This window comes from Acanthisitta chloris, unplaced genomic scaffold, assembly GCF_000695815.1.
Source record: "Acanthisitta chloris isolate BGI_N310 unplaced genomic scaffold, ASM69581v1 scaffold2444, whole genome shotgun sequence".
Classification (NCBI taxonomy): domain Eukaryota; kingdom Metazoa; phylum Chordata; class Aves; order Passeriformes; family Acanthisittidae; genus Acanthisitta; species Acanthisitta chloris.
The window spans coordinates 63,678-83,004 of record NW_008670803.1 but is presented as its reverse complement, the minus strand read 5'-3'; the positions used below and the strand labels follow the sequence as shown (position 1 = coordinate 83,004).

The window sequence follows — 19,327 nt, the reverse complement described above, 5'->3', positions numbered from 1 at the left end:
TGGGGGGGGGGGGGGGAAATATGCAAATTACTTATTTCCAACAAGAAAATGGGAGTCTATGGCTAAACCAGACTTCCAGGAGATAGATGTGACTGGAAAAAGTTAAAATGAACAGGATAAAATATGAAGGGAAATTGGTGCTAATGACAACTTTAGCTGAAAACAAAAAAGAGAAAGACATTTAAAAATATTACCATTATTCCAAGAATAGACATTCATAAGAGTACAGTGTCATATTATCTAATTCTGAAATTCTGCTGCTGCTGAAGGACACACAAATTCCTTCTGTCTTACGTAAACAGCTACAAAATCAGAGAGGATCAGAGTGGACTGTGAAACAGTCAGGGAACATTTTATTTTTTGTTTCAGCCCTTCTATTTTTGACTTACCACATTATTTAAATTATATCTATGAAGGAAATTATTCTGAAATAGCCATTCCTATTTCAGATTGGCTCTGTATCTGAATGCTCTTTTCCAAGGAGAAATTTTTATTCTGAATCACATAATTTACTTTGGCCATGGAGACATGAAGAGAGTATTTCAGGAAAATCTCAATGATTTCTGAAACCGGATGGAGAAAGAACCACAGATATATTTGTGTGACAGAGGCCCTTGAGCAAAGGCAGACTTGTCTTATGTGAGAAATATTATCCAGGCTCCAGTGCAGTTTGTATACACTTGCCCATGTGCACTTATCTCTGGTTTTTGATTTCTAAGACCTCCCTTTAGGGAGATCAGGCTGCAAACGAACTCCTAGACCTCCAGTGATTTTCTAACAGGTTAAAGCAATGTAGCATAAAGCTGTTTGATTAGAGTAGGTTAATCAGAAATAGCTGATGCACTTAAAAAAAAATCTCACTTCAAACTTAATCTGAATAAATTTACCTTCGTGGATAAATCCTGAAAATAAAAAAAGTAACAGTTTTCTAATTGCTTTTGTATTTCTTCAATGTCCATTTTAGGTATTCTCGCAGTTGCCTGTGGGCTCCTAGTATTGCTTTTACCAGAGACAAAGGGAATCCCCTTACCAGAGACGGTGGAGGATGTGGAGCAGCTTTCAAGGTATGGGATGTATATTCTTACTTTTACTTGGGTGAGGTTTTCTGAGGGTGTTCTCCTCCAACTTTACTAGCTGTCATAAATTATTGATGTGTTCCAAATGTCAAAGTAAATTCCTTTGCTAGGTTGATATTATGAGTAGATGGGACTTTTCTCAATAGAAACTTGGACTTTTCAGTGCCAGTAAGCAAGGCTGTTAAAAAAAAGTATGGGGAGAAAATCTGTATTTTTCTCACAGAGACATAAAGTTGTCCTATGCATCTGTGGAAGCAGACTGTAATAGTGTGCAAGAAAGACTCTGCAAAGCATAGCCTGTAGGTCTCTGTTCAAGAAAAACAGACATTAGCTCAGTGAAAGCATCTTGTGAAGAAGGGCCCTTTATGATGGAAGCAATTCATTCCACAATGTGTGAAGTCATTGAGAAGTCATGTATGAGATGGATGAGTTGTAGGCACAGCTTTCCCACTCCTGGCACACAGCAAGCCAGACTCTCCGCTGCACTGCGTATGTGCAGGGAACATTTATACCTTGGCTAGATATTTTGAGGATTTAGCGCTGTATGTTAATATTTCAAGCAGAGGCTTTGGATATTACATCAACAATTTTTGCTTGATTCAATGTACAAACTAAAGAAAGAGAAATTTTGCTATGCAAAACATAAATGTTTCAGTACTGCAGGCTAGACTACAACTTGAACTATGTTCTTCTGTTTCTTTCACCCTTATGCCCTTCTCTCCTTCTGTTTCTTCAGTAGTTTTGGCCAATGTGGCAAGAAACGGAAACACCGTGACACCAACTCTTATATTTGACCTTTGAAGGACAGCACTGAGCAAAGGACTGTGTTCCCATACTGGGAATTTGTTGTCTGCCTGACATCACTTCAAAATTTGCTGCAGAATATGGATTACACTTCATGTTCTTTTTCCAAGCTTAAGGACATTTAAAAGAAGTAGTGTATTTTTCTATGAATATGGAATAAATTTTTTTTCCGGACTATGCTGTTTGCAAGAAGGGACCACTTTGTGGTTCTTGGTAGAGAACAGAACAGCTTTAAAAAGATGCACTATCCAGCTCAGTGAGCTTGTATTTATTTCTATATCTATTTGAGCCATTTGCTTGTTTCTTTGTTAGGATATATTTGGATGGGGAGGGTTTGAAATGGTATTGCTAGTTTAAGATTTAGATGACTTTGAGGAGGGGAGAATTAGTATTTCAACTTGTTCTCCTTTGTCCCAAAGAATCCGGACGAGTCGAAGACAGGATGTCTCAGGCAGGAGGGTATTGATCAGGGTGGCTCTTTTTCTGGTTGGAAGAGATGAAAATCATCAGTGTGCCTCAGGCAAACCTCTCCTTGATTGCCTTCCACAGGGACCCTTTGCAACAAAAGCCCTGCTTCCCTCCCTGTTCAAGAGCTTTCTGAAATGTGGCAGCAGTCCCCCTCCTCTCCTTTTCAGGGCTTTATATAGGTGTCATACCCTCCACAGGGCATTAGCTCTGCAGGTCAGATTCTCCTGCTGCCCCGTAGAGCCTTCCCCCAGACCCAGCTGTGTTCATGTGACACTCCATTGTCCTGTGCCCTGGCCAGTGACCCATATATCTCTGAGTGAAGGGCTTCTGCCCGCTCTGCCTGATGGATGCTTTTCCAAACCTCTCTCAAGAACATGCTGATTTCTTCCTTTCCAAATCACAATTTCTGCCCATCCCTACAAACCAAATTCCTTCACCCTCACCACTGTCAGGTGAACTGCAATTTCTGTCTTCTGTTCATTATTATTATTTGTCATCTTTCAATCTTGGGGATAAATTATTTGGTTTGTTGACAGGGATATTAAGCTGTCTTGGGAAGATGGGCAGGGATGAGACAGGAGCTTTGGTTATGGAGAGTAGTGTTAACTGGTCTTGGTTTTCTGAAGCTGACATGTAGCAGAATAGTCAGACTATGTGGCCCTGGAAGCAGATAGCAGGGACCAACTGCTTTCCTTTCCTGCTGTATAACCTCCCTCAAGCATTGGGTCCTGGCCACTGACTGGTAAACAATACACTGGTCACAGGGAAGGACTTCAAAAGATGTGGTGTGCAAAAGGTATTCTGTTATGAGCAGAGAATTCAAAAAAGTCAACAAGCTCTTGTAAAGGACCTTATAAGCTCAGAAAACAACATATTTGGCATAAGCAAATGTAGGAGTGAGTTTTGAAGGTTCATACCACAAATGAGTAGCACTACCTTACAGTCAGTGAAACTGGATGACTACTACTCCAGCCTCACCATCCTAAGACTGCATATAGACAGGTGCCTGCAGAGAAGGGTTTCCTATGGTGAGGAATATACTGTGCATTTCAACAGTTCCCAACTATCCCTGCCCTTTCCCAGAAATTGCCCTTATCACCAGCCCTGCTGGAGGAAAATAGGACCTTTAACAGTGATCTCAGTCTAATGTTTGCATAGTTTAAGCAATTAGTGATAAAGGCCTGTCTTTCAAGGCTGTTTCCAACTTCCTCTAAGGCATAGTTACAGGTCAATGGGATGGTTAGCAAAACTCAGTAGTGATTGAAAGATATGAAATTAAATGAGTGTCTCATTTAATATCTGACTGATCTAGAGGACAACACAAAACAGGAACTGCTACAGAGAGAAAACTTCTATGTCAACACAGACTTGGAGCCCCTCTCTGGCTCCCTTGTAGGCCCCTTCAGATATTGAAAAGCATCATGTGTTGCTCAGAAAATAATAGAAGCAAATACTTTTCAGTAGGTAAAATGGCTAGGGGCGGTGCCAGAAGTCTGAATTTACTTATTTGCTAAAAATTCATTTTGCAAAGGACAGCAGAAAAAAGCCTGTGTGTATGTTTTGACTCCTAATATGATAGTACTTAGCAACTTCAGATGAAGTTTGTAATTGTTTGTAATATGTTAATTGCTTCTGTGCTAACTCTTGTCTCTAACAGGGATATTCTAAGTCAAAAAATCCTCCTGTCTCTGTGAGACTTTGTGTTGCCTCATGAAGTGGGTAGTAACCTGTTGTACGACCAGCAGTTTGGTGACAGAGGGGTTACACTGTTGTGAGTGAAGACAGATGAGGTGATGGAGTCACTGGGAGAAATTCAGTTTGGGAGAACCCCAGAGGAAACCAACCTCATGGAGGTGTGTGCACACAGGCACGCAGGTCACTAGGTGGGCTGTTTGTTTAAAACAAGTTTTTCTATACTCATATATGCCTCAAACCACTTAATACATATATGAAAGCACTACAAATTTCTCAGGAGGCACAGTGGTGTTCTCCTAAACCGCATGGGCTGACACTAAAGAGGCTGTTGTGACTCAGCTCACTCAGCGAGAGACACCTCTTCAAGGAGAGGCTAAACATTGTCAGCTATAGTTGTCTAGCATTTGTATGCTTCAGAGGCTCAGTGAGAGATGTGAGGTACACAACAGACCAAGGATCACCTTACCATCACCAAACGCACATAAACAACCTGACCACAGAAACTCAGGAGCTGTGTGCTTCCTACCAGCAAAGAGGTTCCTTGGACCAACAAACAGGTGAATGTGCTATTTGGTTCCAATATGCTGCTGCCACCAAATGTGCCAGTTTACTTCATCTAGTCTGTGTGAATGGTTAGTAGTGACAAATGGAATTTTTTATTGCCACTGACACTCTTGCAGAAGAGAAAGATAACAATCGGTGCTCTCTGAAAGGTTATGAGGTGGGACTTCTGTAGCCACTCAGGCGTGTCCTGGCATTTTTAGCCAGTTTGGCAAGTCTACCAGGGCCACTGGTTTCTCTGTCTACAAGCCAGGTATTAACCATGCCTCCAAGAGTTCGCATCTAAAGAGTTTAACAAATCAAAGACCAAGCTGCAACACAGACTTTCTGTTGCCAGGAAAGTATTGTACAGATTTCTTGGCTTGCTTAATGAGCAAATGCATATATATGGAAAATATGCAGAAGGGTATTTGTGCTCAGTGAAGCCTGCAGACCAGACCAGACAGGTGGGTGGGATGTGCTTTATCAGGGCTGTTCCTGCTCAGGAAAGCAATGCCTTGACATGATTGCATTTCCCAGAATCAGACTCCAGATGTAGAAGCTTCACAAATCACCCTGCCACCTAACTCTGTTTAATAGAGTCATCCTTCAAGGCTATGGGAGGGAAAAAGAAAAAAGACAATCTAAAAATGATGCAGAGCTTGGCATGCCTGAGAGTGGATCTCTGCTCTGCAGAAAATAGACCAGACAAATCCCATCCCAGGAAATAGCTGTGTTAGTTGGAGTATACTTGGCACACCCTGGGGATGCAGGTGGATCCCAAGCAGAGTCAGAGGTCTCCAGACACCTGTGGGGTGCTCCCTGGCTGATGTGTAAGGGGTGCAGAATGAGAGCAGAGGTTCATAGCTAGCAAGTGTTTAGCTTTGGTAAGCGTGAGTCAATGCTTTCCCTGGAAAGCATTTCTAAATGTTAAAGCTTTCACTTCCTATAACCACAGGCATGTGTACATGATTTTCTTTTAGAGAAGAAAAATGCACCTCTAACAGTTATGTAGTCAGCTAGAGTTAAACAATAAAACAAATGGGTACAATGAACAGCACAACTTTATAATATGTTAAATGCATTGTCATTACTTGCTGTAATGATGAACAGTTATTTCTCTGTCTTGACTATGGACTAACTTAATGGTGGGGCTATTTTTATTCACTGTTTTATATCTTTGATGCAACATTTGTACTTTTGCTGACACAGATTTCCATGTCAATAAAAAATATAAAAATGCAAACCAAATGCTGCTGCTTTTTTTTTTTTTCATCTCATGTATTTAATGATATGGAGTATATCTGATAAAACACAGGCATATAAGACATGTACTACGAAATTCTTCTTTGGTTTGCAGCATTAAATTGGTAAGAGGCTCAGACAACTCGTAGAAAATAAGAAATATTCTCCTTTCTTCTTTTGTGGAAAGCACATCATCTTGGGAAATTATGACCTTAGAAGAAAACATCATTGTAGAACCTAATATAAGATCAAGATGCAGGTGTCCAGTTACAGTTAAGGTTAGGATTTTTCATGTGTATTTCAGGCAGGTCTACTGCCAAACACAGCAAAGCACAGAACATATAGAAAATGGGTAACACACAGTCAGTTGGGTTTCTTGGCAATAACTATTAATTTATAGCAATTTAAAATGGATGGCCATGTTTATTTTACTTTCTTATGAATGATTGTAGCTTTAATATTGCACTTGGTATCTTGTACTTCTGATATGCGTACTGCTTTCTGGGAGAGGGTGGTCCATACCCAGGATCAGTTGCTTTCCATTACACTTTTAATCCAAGTAATATAATTGGAGACTCGAACATAAACACCAGGTTTCATGGGTTGTGCACAGCCAAGACCCCAAGAGGTGACTCCATGTTGGACAAATTTATCTTGGTCCAGACAGACTAGAGGTCCTCCACTGTCCCCCTAAGCAGAGAAAGAACAGGATGATTCCTTCACAGACAGACTCATGCAAGAATGGCCTTCTCACGGGAGGCACAGAAACAGAAGTACCTCTCACACGTGAGGGCTGCACAAGTTATGAGGAAACACTGGAGTTCTAGTCAGAGAATTGCTCTCTATGCATGCTGTTGAACACTTTTTTGAAGTCATTGCTTCCCATCACCCAGGCATTACATTTATTTTTGAAGTAAGTGGATTTGTTGAGGAGGAATCTGATTGGTCTTCACAGCTTCCTGTTGTTACTAGATGAGTCAGTGGCACTGACACTTGCAAATTACTAGCTGCTTTGCCCTTTGTTTTGCCTGCATGGCAGGCTCCACTCTTTAATTGCTAACAGATATCTCAGATTGTTAACTACGCTAGCTTAGACATTTGAGCTAGTCTAGGTGTGGCAAGCAAAGTGATCTAGGAGAAAAAAATCTGATCATTTGTCATTCTAAGTTGGCTTCCACACATCTGGCTTGTGCATCCATGTGTTGCCATGTGCTTTGTAGTTCAGACTTATCTGAAAAATTGCCCACTTCCTAGCAGACAAGGCAGCAAAGGAGGAGCAGAATCTGTGTGCATATTTCAGCTCAGATACCATGTGATGTGATAACATTCCAAGGATAATTCTGGGCCTCTAAAGCCCAGAAAGCAAATCACTATTTGATTTCAATGTGCTTACAACCAACTCTGATGGTCATAGACTTTCTTACCTGGCAGGTATCTGTGCCACCATGAATATTCCCAGCACAGAGCTCATTCTTTTTGACTCTACCATTCAAAAATTCAGGGCGGTTGCATACTTTATTCTCGATGACAGGAAACCCAGTTTCCTTTAAGTAGCCATCACCACCAGTTCCTTTGAAAATAAAAATGAAACCAAAACAGAATGTATGACAGAGGTGATTATCAAATTCACACAACAAACAACAGGATATGGGTAAGCAGTAAAATAAGCATAGTGTTTATGCATATGGATATACTTCCTATGTGTAATACGAAGATATACCAAAATCAGTAAGCATTATCAGTATTATGGTACTTATCACACTCTACTACCTATCAATATCCACACTGCACTGACTGACCTTCCTGCTCTTATAGCACTGCCACGTGGGTCCAGTACCCACTGATATTTGTGGGAGTTATTCCCAAACCATTTTATTGTCTCTATCTGAGTTTTCTATGGAAGAAAGAAGGAACAAAGTAAACAGTTGCATGGCATGATGGGCAAGGAGGTAGAAAATGTACCAAAGCACTTCTCAACCAAGGCAGAGTGGGAGGTTTTGAAAATGAGGGTTCTATATTTGTGAGATGTGAACCAGGTTGATTGGGAGGAATCATTATTCAAGAGAACGAGCAAACTCACACTTATGTGATTAAGAAATAACCTAAATCTAGAAAAACTTTCTTTCTAATTGAGTAAATCCAACTTTGGGGAAAAGCAGAGTGGACTGAGAGAGAAGAGTTCATAGAATCATGGAATCACCCAGGTTGGAAAAGACCTCTAAGATCATCGAGTCTAACCCTACCGTGGTTACTAGATCATGGCACTAAGTGCCACATCCATTCTCATCTTGAAAACCTCCAGGGATGGTGAATCCACCACCTCCCCAGGCAGCCCATTCCAGTGTCTGATTATTATCTCCGTAAAAAATCTCTTCTTAATATCCAACCTAAACCTCCCCTGGCAGAGCTTGTGTGGGTGCCCTCTTGTCCTAATGCTGGTTGCCTGGGAGAAGAGACCAACCCCAACCGGACTACAACCTCCATTCAGGTAGTTGTAGAGGGTGATAAGGTCTGCCCCGAGGCTCCTCTTCTCCAGGCTAAACATCCCCAGCTCCCTCAGCCTCTCCTCATAGCACTTGTGCTCGTTGCTTTTCTCTGGACCTGCTCCAGCTCCTTAGGTCTTACTCTCTTCTTTTAGTATTAGTTTAGAGGATTTCAGTTTACATGGCTCTGAGTGACTTAGGAGAATCTATGGCAGAGGAAGGCAGTGGAAGGAATGGCAGCCCTGGTGAATTCTGATGAAGTAAGTTTCTCATCAATAGCTTGTTTAGGACACAAAGAGAATACACTTTGGATGCAAGTATAAACCAGTCTCCAAACACAGAGCATTTAAATATGTCTCACCTCTTGTATCCCCCCAGCCTGTCACATAGCACTCCTCTCTTCCTCCTAACACAGCATTTTCTTTTGGTAAACAAACTGGGATTACATGATCGTTAATGACTGCTGGGCTGAAAGAAACAAACAGGAACAATTACTGGCATAATTATACTTGATACCACCTTCAGGTTTCTAAAAAGCCTTTATATGCACTCAGCCTTTTGTCTTTGAAATCCATAGCTTCAGGTAAGGATTTTTTCTGATATGCAAAACTGGTTATGTTTAAGGCTCTAATCCCTCAGAAAGTGATACACAAATGGAAAAGGTCTGAAATGGAGAACAGTTAGAGTGTTTTGATACTAAAAAGCACCAAGATAAGTCTAGGAGAATGTTCTGACTTAGGTTAATGCATAGCCAACAAAACCTAATTGCAAAGCTATTACCAAGGGCATGGATTAGTGGCATTTAACACATAGTTGCTCTGTCCACACTCAGTCTGGCTATAAATCACTTTCCAACGGGACACTTAGCACACAGCAGAACCTAAGTCTCTCTGACCTGCCTTTAGGTGCAGCCAAAACTCATTTATTAAGGCTGGCACCCTGTGCATTGCCAGCCTGGTCACTGCCCCTAGCCTTCCTCCCCTCCCAAGGCAGCCCCTTCTCTTTCTGAAGCCCTGGAGCTTCTGCAGAAAAGGAAGAAAGAGAGGGTCTCAAATCACTACTTGAATATAGTACGTGCAGAAACACATTTCTACAACAGCAGCAATCACTTTTTAGTCAACTTGCCCCATCAGAACAAAGGAATACTTCAGGTGAAAGAGTACCTGCTCAGTTTTAGCAGAGCAATGTCTGCTCTGCGTGGCTCCTTGAACAATTTCTCAACATCACGTTTTTGTACTGATGGCTCTGATGCTCTTTCTCTGTGTAATCCAAGATACACTTTATATGCAGCTGGTCGTGAGGACCTATTGGAAATGATTGCACATGTTGAGCTGATGAATCCACACCCAGGACATAGACCACTCATGATGTTGTTGGGCACCTTGCTCTCTCAAAGCCAGATAGCCAGCTTTGGTGTAAACTTAATCCCTTATTATGGCACATGAAATCAATTTGGCAAAAGCTACCACTGCCACTTTCTTTTCCAGCCAAAACTCAGCTTTAATGAATGGCAAACAGACTCATCTCAATTCTCAACTGTTGCAAGGTGTTTGCAGCCAGCTCAGGTTTGAATAACAGTTTGAATAACAGGGTTTCTTTTGTTTCTCCTCTGCTTTTCTATGTAGTGTCAGAAGATGCAGGCTATAACAGATACTTACTTTTCTAAGCAGTGAGCGGCAGTAAGAACCCATTGAGGATCTATCAGAGTTCCCCCACAGAAATGCAGGCCATAACTGTAATAGAACAGAAAGGCATGAAAAGGGCATTGGTTTAAGACAGGGAGGTTAATTCTACTGTAATTTATCAGGTAATCTTTATAACATGTGTGCCTTTAGAAACTAAAGACATTATGCCACAATTTAATTAAGAAATATTTTGCTTTTCTTCCTGCTTCTTATAGTGACAGTAGCATTCTGTGAGTATTTTTATAAGAAAACACATAGATCTTTGCTCTTAACCAGTATTTCTACTACTGGAAAACCTTGTGTGCAGTGAGGTTCAGTATTTTAGAGATTCGGACTTTTTCTAGCTCTAATCACAGTCAGAAAGCTCTGCAACTAGCCTTGATTCCTGGTTTTGTTAATAACTTTGCTAGTAGGATCAAATACTTACAAGGAAGGACAGATCAAGATCTGTGCTAGCCATACTTTAAACTGTTGCTTCTACACACAGGGTACTGATTCTATTGTAGAATATAGTAACAGATTTAAAGTCATTCTGCCCTCTAGTGAAAATGTTTTTGAAATTGCCTTTTTTATTGATCCTATGGGTATTTGTCACAAAACAGTCATTCTCAGTTGTCTAAATGACCTTCTTTAAGATTAGCACACATATTTAGCCTTTAGCTATTTTTAAATTAAAGTCAAGTTTAGAATGCTGTAACCATGTACTGTAACATCCTATGAAAGGCAAGTTTTCTTTGCATGTAAAGCCTAATGCAGTGGGGAATGGCTATACCTGGTACGGAGACTGATCTGCCAGGGCCAGGAGTGTGGATGCGAAACACACCCAGCAACAATCCTTTGAGCACACAACTTTGGTCTGAATTTCGATTTTCCACATTCATACTTAGCAGGAGCTAGAGAATAAGAAAAAAAAATCACTATGGGGAACATTAGTGTATTTGCTATACATTCACTATGCACTCAGAGAACTAGAAGGTGAATCTGTTACATTTGTCACTTCAGCTTCTGATTCTCTTCAGGCAATTCTATACCATGCACCACCTACATTTTGTTAGATTACCTTTATCTGGAACACTTAAAAATGCCTGGTAATTTTTTTTCACATACAGTCCTCAGTGGTCAGCAAATTACACATGAATAGCTCTACAGTTGGATAGAAAAATAAACCAGAAAGGGAAGGAGAAGGAAAGAGAGAGAAAGAAAAAATAAATTCTCCCAACATCTGTAAGTGTTCTCTTACAGGTGCCAACAGTGCACAAGTTGCACTGGCAGATGTTTTAAACTAATCTTGGTGGCACAGCAGGTGAAGTTCAATCACTGTCTGTGTGGAAGAAAATTTTGTCCACTCTTATCTCAGCATCATTTGGTACTTCAGATGTCTCTGAGTTATTAAAAAGGGTACTTCTTATTTGGCCACAAGAAACTGATTCATCAACACAGAATTTAGAATTTGTTGTCAGCAAAAGGAACTAACTAATGGAATTAAAGGAAAAAGCCATGTTTTCTCTGTTCTTTAGATGAACATCTGAACAAAAAAGGTATTAATTTTAAAAAGAAATGGATCATCAAATCGAATACAATAACCATGTGAAGATGACATTTTCCTTCCTACGAGTCCCAGTCCAACACTTTCAAGGCAGTCATATTTTTACAGTTACAGTGTGTATGTTATAGAACAACTTTCTTTTTCTTTTTTGCTTCATTTTGGGGTTTTGATCCAAGAATATTTTCTGCTGCTCACAGCTGACAGGACAAAGCAGCAAGCAAGTCATCCTTCTTTTGAGTGGAAACTACCTCTCTTCCTGGCATAGCATTTGTTGTTGATAAACATGTAAGGATTGGAAACCAAAATGTTGTGAAATTTTATCATTTTACACTTAGTTGCACCTCCTAATTCAGAGTATCAATGACTTGATTCCTACTGGTTAAATACTTAAAGCTAGATGCACTTTCCGGGCATCAGATACAGTATAGTATTAGAGGAGGGACAATCTGGTTTTAATCCAGAACAGACCAGAGCCACATGAGCAGGGAGTGCAAATATTTTGCTGGGATAAGAGCATCCCTTGTTTAGCCTGGCCACACACAGGGTTATGTCAGGTGACTAGGTCGGACCAGAGAAAATTTCTGCAGGACAGCCCTATTTTGAAACACATGGCAAAATCCCATGAGCTGCAATGGGCTCCAGGTACATCTTGTGCTGCATTTGGGGTTTCCAAGGAATAAGCACCAATCTTAACACTTCAGACACAGACTTTGAACATCACTTCCCAAGAGCCTTGATTTCCAGTCTAAAGCTCTTGCACTTAGATCAGTCTTTCAGACCAGTCACTGAATGTCCTCCAGTGGTCATAAAAGGTTACAGGAAATGGAGACACTAGTCTTTAAAGGAATAATTACGGCACTTGGGAATGTCACAGTACTCCCAGGCTTTTCTTGGGTCTGTTGTGTAGCACCAAGGTCCATTCACATCTCCATCAGGATTCCTGCAATACTGTAACAAAGAATAAAGACAACAGTTGTTAACCAGGGGGCAAAAAAAGCCTACCAGTGCAAGTTTCAAAATAAAATTGAATTAAATTTGGGAATTTTTTTTTACTTCCTTTCTTTTAAGCGATTTCCAAATCCTTTTGACAACAGTGTTTCTTTTTTTTTTTTTTAAATTTCTCTGAGTTTAGAAATATAATAAGAATGAAACTTCTTCAACTGTTTTCAGAAAGTAAGCTGCACTGGTGAAATCTTGGACCTCTGAGCTCTCAAAAAGTAGGAGAACTTGGCCTCGGATGAGGTATTCTAAAGCACTGAACTATCTGCTCCTGCTTTCACTGCAGTTATTAGGAGCTGTAGAGTCAGTCATGAGGTCTTATCACAAGCATTCTGGCTTCAGGACTCCAGGGCAAGTGGGTGTTGTGTAAGCTGCTCTTTCACAACCTGGTGATGCCTATGGTGATGCAGGGCTGCAGTGTTCACTCTGATGTGGGTTGTCTGGTCAGCTAGTGTCTCCCTTTCCTGTAGGTCTTGCTGACCATAGTGACTTATCTCTGCTCAGCAGACACCTCACAGAACTCCATGCTACCAGATATTTTTTCCCTTCCCTTAAATATATCCCATGTCTTAGGAAAAAGGCAAAATATTTGCTATCCTTCCCTAAGAATCCCTGATAAATTCAAGAACCAAGAAGTTATGGCAGGCAGATTTTTGAGTTTTCCCAGTCTGAGCTAAAATTCAATACAGGATATGCAATGACATGAAAAAATTGACTAAAGCAAGCTCTAAAGTCATGTGCCTGGTGAAAAAATAGTTCAAACTGACAACATCAAACAAGCTCTTCATATCACACACAGAGCTTGTCACAAACTAGGCAAATATTGTATATAGGATTTTGCAAGTCTAGAGAACTAGTAACGAGTACCTGTGTTACGACTAGAGAGATGAAGGTTAGAGATAGAGATTGTCTTAGAGGATGGGTCAGGTACATGTATAGCATTGTATGATGAGCTGTGGCAGAAGCTGGAGGGCTGGAGGGGGAATTACTAGAGGATGAGGGACTAGAATCCATCAGCTCAAGGAACTTGCACTGAACCTTGCATCTATCACTATCTCACCCATTCCTGTCACTACTGAAACCTATGACCCCAGGTGCTGTATCTGTCAGAGGAGGCAGGGACACTGCTCACAGACAGCTCTACTTTATCTTCAGCAGTGAGGAGAAGCAAGTGCCCGTCTGAAGACTGTTGGTTGTGATGCAGACACATATTGTTTCAGGGCATCCCTGTGTCCCACAGAAGTACAGATTGCTCACGTCAACAAGAATTGTCACGATCAGATTCTTAGATTGAGCTGAGGAAAAGAAAGTCATTTACATAGGCCTCTCGTGAAATGCCTGCTGATGCATCCTGAAGAAGACAGGCAAAGTTCAATGACAGTGAGTATTAAATTAACTGTTGCTTACATTTTTCTCAAGGCCTGCATCTGGATGAGTTATGGGAGTGAAATAGTCATGGTTATGAGGTCTCTGAGAACTCCACTCTTGACAAGTCCTGCCCCTTGCAGTTTTTGCTACTGTGCCACGGTAGTCTTTACCATCACCATTAATGCAATCTGAGAAGAAAGAAGAAAAGGAAATGATTGTTAGCTGTGAGCTATTGGGCCACATCCATACTTGAAGTAGAGATAAATCTGAGGAAATACTACTATGATTTACCTAAGTCCTACATAACATATAGACAAGGAAAGAAGGGCAACATAGTGTCAATGATAGCTAGCAATCATATTTTAATTTCCTTGCATTTTAGAAGTTTTTTCATGATCATGAAAGTCATAAACCAAAGCAGCTTAGATTCAATTGACCACTCATGACTCCAGAAGCCATGGCCACAAAGACCATGCACTCACAACATGTTTTCCTTAGGGATGCTGCTATCTGTCCAATGCCACATTTTACAGTAGGTAAAAAGCCAAAATTATTAGCTGTCTAACCAGAAAAACAAATCATAGCAAAAAAAAATTTAAAGCTGCAGTACTCTAACAATCTACTGCATAACAAAGTTGCATCTGAATGGAATTAAAGAAGTCAGCTCTTCTCCAATGGGAAATGGCTCCCAGGACATGCGAGTGCATGGCACAGGAAAAGACTTTTTGGAACAGTTGCCAGCAAAATCTACATCACCTCTACATTTGCTATCATTGCTAGTTGCCCTCACACAGTAATGTGAAGATGAGTGTATTTATCTAGTGCTTCCTGTATTTCATCCTCATTAAATTTTTCTGATTTTTCCATAAAAACCAGCTGATTGGTTGTAAGCATTTCTGGGGGAAGTTGAAAGTATTATCACCTGAATTTGTTTCTAGTGATGTCTGAGGAGGTTTTGGTACAGTCTGTGGTTCATGGTCATCACACCTCTTCAGGTCACAGTACTCCCACCTCACTCTGGGGTCGGTGGTGTAGCACCATGGACGGGTATCAGCATCTGGGTTTCTGCAGTAATTTTGCCTCAGGTCCCTACAAATACAAATATATTATAATTCTATTCGTGCCACTGCTCTGAGGAAAACTTGAAAGAACACTTTAGAAAGTATGTTTGCTATGGAATACGATGGAAATAATTTTTCAGCATAAAGAAATCAGGACACATATGTAGAATATTTAAATATGCCAAGTAGTTATTCATTGCTTAACACTTAAAGTAAAATATCATTTAAAAATCCAGATAAGTAAATACACACATGTATAGTAAAGACATAATTGTGTTTACTTTTTCAAGTGTAGTAATAGCTTTTAAAAAGAAATAGCATTTTACATTTTGGAATAAATAAATAGTAAATATTAAAAATAAGAAAATACACATCTTCCTCAAAGCACTAATGAACTGCAGACTAGGAGCCAAATACTTAAGCTCATGAATAAGCTCATGTACAGAAACAGTTCATTTCAGTATAATGGAAAATTTATGTTAATTATTAATTGATTTAGAAGCAATGTAGAAACACACAGTTGAATAGTCTGAAGTGTAATAGTGACAACTGTGGTTTGTTTCAAGATGAGGCTGATAGAAAATGTTTCCACATTAAGAAAAAAAAAGAAGAAAAGGAAGGAATTATTTTTATCAAGTACACTCCCTTCCCATCTTTAAAATCATTGTTGTGTAACAATGATGCAAATCAAAACAAGTTCATGAATTGTCCCTGGAAATGGGAAATACACATACGCATTTGGGAAATTGCCTGCAGTCTTGTTGTGTCGGTGAGGTGACATTGAGCTCCAGGCTTGACATTTCTTTCCGGTGACAGTGAAAGAAGCTGTACCACGGTAAGTCACACCATTGCCGTGATAGCACTCCTCAGTAATTTGAGCCTGCTCAGGCACATCAACAGCTGTAGTGAATAACAGAAACCAGTCCCTTGCATCTTAATGCTTTGACATTTACACACGAGCATAGAAAGCCAACAGAAAACAAGCCAGAGTGTTTTACTGAGCACCACAGCATGCTGTCTGTATCATCATTCTTAGACTGTAGATCAAAAGAAAGATTTAAAAACACATTTGTAAAGATATCATGATATGCTAGATTAAAAGACCTGTGCATCAGTTTTACTGTCATGCATGGGGATTTACTTCAGCTAACAAGACAAATAGTTAACATATGGATCAAAACTTCTCCAGGGTAGGGGACTGTCTGTGTCTTTGTCACAGATGTACGTGTGGAACAAGCCTTCCTTGTGTAAGGAGTTTTCTTCTGCTTGCTTTCTGTGTAGTCTTGGTTCAGTGCTCTTAAATTATCTTGGGTTTTGCTTTGGATTCAGTTTTTCAGGAACCAGTATGTAAAGCTAATTATTTTTTCCACAGAGCATTAAAGAATTTAGTGGTGGAGATAACCACCACTCGGCAAAATAAAAATACTTCTGTTACTGCAGTTTTTCCTGAACTCAGTCAGTAGATGACTTAGAAACTTCTGCTATTGCAGACTGAAGACACTAGCCTGGGCTCCACATCAGACCTGGGAGTTCAACTGCTACATGGCAATACTGACAGTGACAGCAATAATGCAACTGAGCAGAGTAACATGATGTTTTTTAAAAATAAATAATGATGCCCCTCGACTTCCAGTTGTCTTTTGTTCTTACCAGGGGTCTCTGGCTTTGTCCCATCACAGGAGGGAATGTTGCAATATTCCCACCGAGCAGTTCTGTTGGTGGTATAACACCATGGCATCTTCTCACCATCAGGATTTCTGCAGTAGTTTTCCTCTAGGTTCCTGAAACAGAAAACTTGGCTAACAAAGGCCCCTCATGAAAACCTAGCAAAGGTTATGAACAAAAGGAGAATGCACCTTTGTGCCTAAATTACTGTTGCATTTACTGGTGGGTAACTCTTGTTTTCATTTACTGATGCCATCTACTATATAAATAATTGCAATGCATTGGTGTTTCAGATGTGCTAAGCCAGAAACCTGCTAGACTGATGGATGTATTAAGAGATTATATAGCACTCTGAGGCCAAGAGAAGCACAGCAGAAACATGGGGTGAAAGAACCTAGCCTCAAGCAAATATCATAATTGTAAATTTCTTACTCCACATTGAGTAACACCTGAGCAACAATACACTAAAAGGATGAAATGGGGAGAGAAAGTCAGTCAAGCAGAGCTTAAAAGATAGAAGTGGAGACACTAGTATCCAAGAGCAAAGAAGAGAGTAAAGAAATAATGTGCAAAAAATTAGAAATAATGGGATCCAGCAGATGATGAATGTTGGTGTAACTGAAGAACTTTGCAATGCAGATGAAGAAAACTGAAGTAATTCTGTGTCTTAGTATTTCTCATGGACACTGAATAACAAAGAGGTTTCACCTACTTGCAGGGATAGTTTTCAGGAGTGCGAGCATGTTTGTGAGGAGACTGAGAACTCCAGTGCTGACAGGTATTTCCTGATTCAGTAACAGATATTGTGCCTTGATAATCTTCTCCTTTCCCTGACAGACACTGACGTCCTGGTGCAGGAACTGGTGGAGGTGTTGCTATTACAGAAAAAGGAACTGAAATTAATCAGTGCCTTCTAGACATAATAAAAAAAAACCCAACAAAACAAAACACTTTGAGCTTTATAATTAAGTAGGTTTTTTAGTGTTCTTTACAGATGAGGTTTAAACATCAAAATATTTGAAAAGTCCAAAAGGCAGATAAAATATTTAGAGGTTTCCTTCTTAACCTTTCTTTCTTCCATTTTAACTTCTTACCAAGCAGTCAGTCTGGCAGAAGGGTGTTTGCATCTGCCCTTTTACAGAAGTCAGGATACACAAGTTAGGAGGTGAAAGTGCTAGCAGCCCCATCAGAACACAGCTGAAAAGTGACCAAGTGGTAATACTGTGAAGAAAACGGGGGTGAAAGTGGCAGGCTCATCAGTGATAAGTGTAGGTATATGTGCAGATGTAAAAGAGATTTACTCTGACTGGTGAGAGAGAGCAAGGATGAGGTGTGGTGAGAAATCTCAAGGTAAAGTATCATGGCAAGGACAGGCCTTTAGGGGAAAAGAATCAAAGCAAAACAAAACCCAGAGGATTTTCAGAGAGAGTGAAATGGTTTGACATCAAAAGAGGAAAAACAAAAGTAATATCAGAACCACTGCAATGCTTAGACATGTTGAAACACAGCAAGGAAGGGAGATGTGGTCCGGGTAAAACTCTTAGAAATGCCTATGACAGAAATGTCTAGCCTCAGAAGAGCTATCAGAAAGTCATAGCAAAACAAAACCCAGAGGATTTTCAGAGAGAGTGAAATGGTTTGACATCAAAAGAGGAAAAACAAAAGTAATATCAGAACCACTGCAATGCTTAGACATGTTGAAACACAGCAAGGAAGGGAGATGTGGTCCGGGTAAAACTCTTAGAAATGCCTATGACAGAAATGTCTAGCCTCAGAAGAGCTATCAGAAAGTCATTTCAAGGTATTTTTTTAATTTGTGATAAAATTCAGCAGTCTTTTATTCTTTTCTTTATTTTGGAGGCCTCTCCTATTTGTCTAGTTCCTTGTACTGCCCTGATTGGAAGCTGTCTAGATGTCTTTGTGTCTAGGGGCTTTGTGTCTAGAAGTCTGGAAGTCAGACTCACTGCAACGAGGAATGTCACAATATTCCCAGCGTTTAGTTGGGCTGGTAGTGAAACACCAGGGCCGAGGTTCACCATCTGGATTACGGCAATAATTCATCTTCAGATCCTTCTCTGGAAAACTGAACAGGAAAAATGCATTTTAAAATATGTCACTAATGGCTGTAACAATTACCCTAGCTGGTGCAGGGTGGTCTTCAGGCCACCACTGACGATAAACAGACCATCACAGAATCTGACTCACTTTTCTGGGAGGTATCCATGAGAGTGAGGTTGCTGGGAGTCCCAACGCTGGCACTCAAGCCCAGATGTAGTTGTTGCAACTACTCCGCGGTAGTTTTCTCCACTGCAGTGCATGCACTCTACTGTAGGAACAAGGCAGAATGAAGACAAGGCAGACAGAAAGGCCCTGGCAAACTAGTCCATAAACATTCATACTCATGTCACATGAAGCTCAAGATGCTGATCAGAGCACAAGGCTAAAGGACAGACTTTTTATTTTTTTTGCAAAGTAAAAGGTTATTTTCCTTGGTGAGATGACTTCAACCAGTTGATTACATTTATGGTATTCCTTTAAAAAAAAAACACCAACATTATAGACTACATTTTTCAAAGAGCTAAATTAAAACTGCTAAGCTGGAATTTAAAATCTGTGCCTTGTTACTGTCACATTTTGTTGAGTTTTGCACTAGCAACTGTCATTTGGTTCAACTTTAGGGTTATGATATGTG

The 19,327-nt window shown here is 40.2% G+C and overlaps 2 protein-coding genes across 2 annotated transcripts in view; one reads left to right on the top strand and one right to left on the bottom strand.

Annotated features, from left to right (window-relative positions):
* SLC22A3 (solute carrier family 22 (organic cation transporter), member 3) overlaps positions 1–1,870 on the top strand; it is a 25,893-nt gene extending 24,023 nt beyond the window's left edge. Inside the window, 2 exon segments of the mRNA XM_009073803.1 lie at positions 965–1,064; positions 1,813–1,870. Coding sequence (XP_009072051.1) covers positions 965–1,064; positions 1,813–1,870 — 158 coding nt within the window.
* Positions 1,871–6,240: 4,370 nt separating this feature from the next.
* LOC103801390 (plasminogen-like) overlaps positions 6,241–19,327 on the bottom strand; it is a 23,903-nt gene continuing 10,816 nt past the window's right edge. Inside the window, exons 6-19 of the mRNA XM_009073802.1 lie at positions 18,841–18,961; positions 18,600–18,718; positions 17,348–17,510; positions 16,621–16,751; positions 15,705–15,870; positions 14,832–14,998; positions 13,949–14,097; positions 12,397–12,490; positions 10,769–10,889; positions 9,970–10,044; positions 9,475–9,615; positions 8,673–8,779; positions 7,253–7,398; positions 6,241–6,518 (exon numbers count right to left, since the gene is read on the bottom strand). Coding sequence (XP_009072050.1) covers positions 6,357–6,518; positions 7,253–7,398; positions 8,673–8,779; positions 9,475–9,615; positions 9,970–10,044; positions 10,769–10,889; positions 12,397–12,490; positions 13,949–14,097; positions 14,832–14,998; positions 15,705–15,870; positions 16,621–16,751; positions 17,348–17,510; positions 18,600–18,718; positions 18,841–18,961 — 1,862 coding nt within the window. The 3' untranslated portion in view covers positions 6,241–6,356. The remainder of the gene's footprint in view (positions 6,519–7,252; positions 7,399–8,672; positions 8,780–9,474; positions 9,616–9,969; positions 10,045–10,768; positions 10,890–12,396; positions 12,491–13,948; positions 14,098–14,831; positions 14,999–15,704; positions 15,871–16,620; positions 16,752–17,347; positions 17,511–18,599; positions 18,719–18,840; positions 18,962–19,327) is intronic.